The 4036-nt window shown below is 71.6% G+C and overlaps 2 protein-coding genes across 2 annotated transcripts; both read left to right on the forward strand.

Moving 5' to 3' along the window:
* Positions 1 to 70: 70 nt before the first annotated feature.
* Positions 71 to 1261, forward strand: H696_05820 (ribosomal RNA assembly protein; the record flags this gene model as incomplete). Its single annotated transcript, XM_009499621.1, has 4 exons — positions 71 to 394; positions 590 to 673; positions 753 to 813; positions 1005 to 1261. 4 exons carry the CDS (start codon positions 71 to 73, stop codon positions 1259 to 1261), a joined length of 726 nt encoding a protein of 241 aa, XP_009497896.1.
* Positions 1262 to 2248: 987 nt separating this feature from the next.
* H696_05821 (hypothetical protein) lies at positions 2249 to 3857 on the forward strand (the record flags this gene model as incomplete). Its single annotated transcript, XM_009499622.1, has 2 exons — positions 2249 to 2380; positions 2481 to 3857. The coding sequence occupies 2 exons, from the start codon at positions 2249 to 2251 to the stop codon at positions 3855 to 3857; spliced, it is 1509 nt and encodes a 502-aa protein (XP_009497897.1).
* Positions 3858 to 4036: the final 179 nt, after the last annotated feature.

Consider the following 4036-nt stretch of genomic DNA (forward strand, 5'->3'; position numbering starts at 1 on the left):
CCCCCTCTCCCCCCTCTCGCCTCTTTTGTCCCCCTCCCCCGCCCGCACCCCGCCCAGCACACAGTCCACCATGGAGATCGACGACGTCCAGCTCGACCTTGAATCGCTGAACTACGCGGCCACCCACGACGGTGGCGAGTTCGAGGACGACGGGTCCGCCGGCGTGGCGGCCATCGACCCGGAGATCGCCGGTGCCGGTGCCTCGGTGCCCTCCTTCCGCCCGCTGACGGCCGGGGAGATCAGCGGCGGCAAGCGCGAGTCCCGCAAGATCCCGGTCCCCGGGCATCGCTTCACCCCGCTCAAGGACAACTGGATGAAGATTTACACCCCGCTGGTGGAGCACATGATGCTCCAGGTCCGGATGAACCTGCGCAGCCGTCGCGTTGAGATTCGCGTGCGTACACCAGCCGCGCCCGCCCGGCCCCCCTCCTGGGCGCCTGTCTGTCCTCCCCCCCCCCCCCCCCCCCCCCCGGCCCCAGGGCCTGTGGGGGGGGGGGACTACGCCTGTGAGACCCTGTCGTCGCCTCCCTGCACCATATCATGTACTGACTGGCCGCTTGGGCGCCTCCCTTCGCCGGGCCTGCCGCAGACCTGCGAGGCCACCAACGACCCGGGCGCCATCCAGAAGGGCGCGGACTTCCTGCGTGCCTTCATGCTCGGCTTCGACGTCGAGGTATGTCGGTGCCCTCCTTTGCCTCCTGCCCTGCCCCGCGGTCTGCTAACATGAGTTCCGGCCCCTCGGTGCGCCACAGGACGCCATGGCCCTCCTCCGTATGGATGACCTGTACATTGATAGCTTCGAGATGAAGGATGGTATGTGTGCCGCGCACCGGTGCCGGGTCCCCTGCTCTTGGTGCCATGCGCCCCCTCACGTGGCGCTGCCCGCCCGCCTTCCCTGTCCTCTGACGTGTCCGGTTCCCCTCCTCCTCTCTCTCCCTCCCTCCTCCTCTCTCTGTGGCCCCTCTGTCGTCGCCGCCGCCGCCGCCGCCCCTGCTCGCCTCCAGTCAAGACCCTCAACGGCGACCACCTCGGTCGCGCGGTCGGCCGTGTGGCCGGCCACGGCGGCCGCACCAAGTTCACCATCGAGAACACCACCCGCACGCGCATTGTCCTGGCCGAGACGCACATCCACATTCTCGGGACTTTCCAGAACATCGCCGTTGCTCGCGATGCCATCGTCAGCCTGATTCTCGGCTCGCCCCCGGGCAAGGTGTACAACCACCTGCGCGCCGTGTCCACCCGCCTGCAGGAGCGCTTCTAGGCGCAATGTGTGGCCGAAAGAAGAAGAAGAAGAAAGAAGGCCACCGGGGCGGCCGGCGAGAAGGCGCCGGAGGGCCGGATCGTGTATGTGTGTCTGTGTGCGCGCCCGTGCTGCCATCATATGCGCCCTCCACTTTGATTCACCTGTCCTTGATGCCGGTGGCAGCGCGCCGGGCGTGCTCCGCCCCGTCTCCTCCTCCCCCCAAACACACACACACACACGCACACACACACACATGTCTTGTGCATATGCATGCATCCCCATATGCCGTCCACACGCGCGGGTGTGAGAGCGAGCCCTGCACGGCGCGTGCCTCTCCACCCGGGCTCCTCCTCTCTGTACCAGTAATATATGAATTTCCCTCCTGCCGAGACGGGGGTAGTGCCGCGCCCGGTGCCAGCAAAAAAAAAAAAAAGGGGCGGCGATCGTCTGCGCCACCCGGGTGTGTTCACGCAACAGCGCCGGGCGGCGGCGGGGCACTCTGCCCCGCTCCCCCGGGCAGGGGCGCCGGGGAGGGGGGGGCGGACCCGGGCGGGGGGCCCGTGCGGCCGAACGTTGGAATGTTCTAGCCTGCCGACTGACCGCCGAAGTACCAACTCTCGGGGCTTGCGTCGGGACCTGGGCCCTGGGTGCGGCCGCCTGGGGGGGCGACAGAAGGACGCAGAAGGACGCAGAAAGACGCAGAAAGGCGCGGGAAGGCACGGCGAGATCGGCGGGGGCCTCCCCCGAAGGCCGGGGCACGCCGATGGGCGGGCCGACCCCCAGGGGCCGGGGGGGAAATGGGTCGCTCGCCGTGGCAGCAGGGCGCCCTGCCGGGCCCTCTTTTCAGCGGCCCCGGGCCTGGCAGGGCACCGGGAGCCCTGCACGTTCACCTCCCCTTCCGCACCCCCCCGCCCCCCCTGAGCCCCTCTTCTTTTCTCGCTCCTTCCGCCCCCCCCCCTTTTTCCTCGCATCTACGCCCCTCCCCTCCCCCCCCCCCCTCCCGACATGTCCTCTCTCGACACCCTCTCCAGCGACCTCGAGAGTAGCCTGAGTCTGCTGGGCCGCGCGCGCCATGCCGTGGCCGCCTGGCGCTTTGTGGAGTTCTTCGACGGCGACTCCGGCAGCCCGGAGCACATGGTGCGTTGCCTGTCACTTGCTCGGGTCTCACGCGGCGGCGCAGCCATTCGCTAACCACCGAGAGGGACGGCGGCGGCGGCGGGTCTCCTGACGCACCCAGCCGAAACTCCGGAATGCGGCGGAGTTTGCCTCGCGGCTGTGGGCCGCAATCGAGGCATCCGACGTGCTGCCCAATGTCCTGGACGCCGAGCCGCTGGAAAGCTGGGGCACCACGGACCTGCTGCTGCTCCTGACGCCGGCCATCGCCGCGGACCTGTGGATGCAGTACTACCCGCCGATGAAGGCCTCCTCCTCGGCGGAGGACGAGGCGGCCAGCCAGTCGCAAGCCGAGGGATCGGGCACGCGCCCGGTCCCGGCCATGCTGGAGAATGTGGGCGCGCGGCTGGCGGCCATGGCCGCCTGCCTGCGGCACTTGAACTACTTTGTCGAGCGCATTGAAACCCTGCAGGGCAGCGAATTGGCGGAGGCCCTGGCCGAGGCCGGCGTCGAGGATGAGGCCACCGGCGATGGGTGTCTCCTGTCGCCGCGGGCCCTGGGCACGTACATGCGCACGGTGCGCGAGGTGCAGGCCGCCGGCCGGCGGCTGACCGACGCGGTGGCCGCCTCGCCGGCCGGCGCGTGTCTCGACTTCCCGGTGGCCCTGCCGAATGTCTTCGATGTGGAGGCGGCCTCGGGGGATGGCCCGGCCCCGGGGGCAGTTGCCCTGGCGGCCGGTCTGCCGGCCGGGGCCGGCCCCGGGTCGCCGGCCATGGCGGCCGCCGAGGAGGAGCGCCGCCGGCGGATTGCCCTGTACAAGCGGAACAAGGCCCTGACCGGGCGCATCGAGCAGCTGGCCGGCATGCTGTTCCCGAGTGCCGGGGCGGAGCGCGCGGCCGCGGCCACGGTGGCCGGGGGCGCGGGGGCGGCCAACGCCGCGGCCGCCGCGGCCGCCGCGGCCGCCGCCCATGTGGGCGCCGGCGACGATGCCGAGGATGTCCTCGGCCAGGATGCCGACGAGTCGACGCTCCGGTCGTTCCTGCTGGCTACATTGGCGCTGCTGGCGCCGCGGGCTCTGGCGCACGCGCGCGCCGTGGCCGACGAGCTGCCGATGCTGACCTCGCGCGCGGTGCACGCGGCCACCGGGGTGGACCCGCGGGTGGCGGCTGCCGCGCGGGCCCCGCCGCTGCGCACCCCGGTCCGCCTGATGCCGGACAATCCCCACCGGCGGGCCGCCCTGCAGGAGCAGGTCTTCCGCCCGGGGCACCGCCTGCCGACCATGACCATCTCCGAGTACCTGGATCGCGAGGCCCAGCGCGGGGGCCACATCTCCGGTGGCGGCCCGGAGGGGGATGCCCGTGCGGCGCGCGAGGCCGAGGAGAAGCTCCAGCTCGAGGGGACCGATGCCTACGAGGATGCGGCCCGGCTGAAGGCCATCGAAAGCGACAAGTTCACCGACTACAACAAGCGCGGCTCCGGCAACACCTACAACCGGAGCTAGTGGCGGCGAGGCCGGGGGGTGGGGGGGGGGGGGGGGGGGGGGCCCGGGCATGCGCCCCGGCCCCGCAAGCGATCCGCCCCAGGGGAAGTGACCACCCGGTCCGAGAGGCCTCCCTGGTGCCGGCGTCTCTCCGCCTCCAGGTCCCGCGGGGCGCCGGGCGGTCGGCCGGCGCCCTGCCC

The sequence above is a fragment of the Fonticula alba genome (genome assembly GCF_000388065.1).
Source record: "Fonticula alba strain ATCC 38817 unplaced genomic scaffold supercont2.14, whole genome shotgun sequence".
In the NCBI taxonomy this organism is placed as follows: Eukaryota; order Rotosphaerida; family Fonticulaceae; genus Fonticula; species Fonticula alba.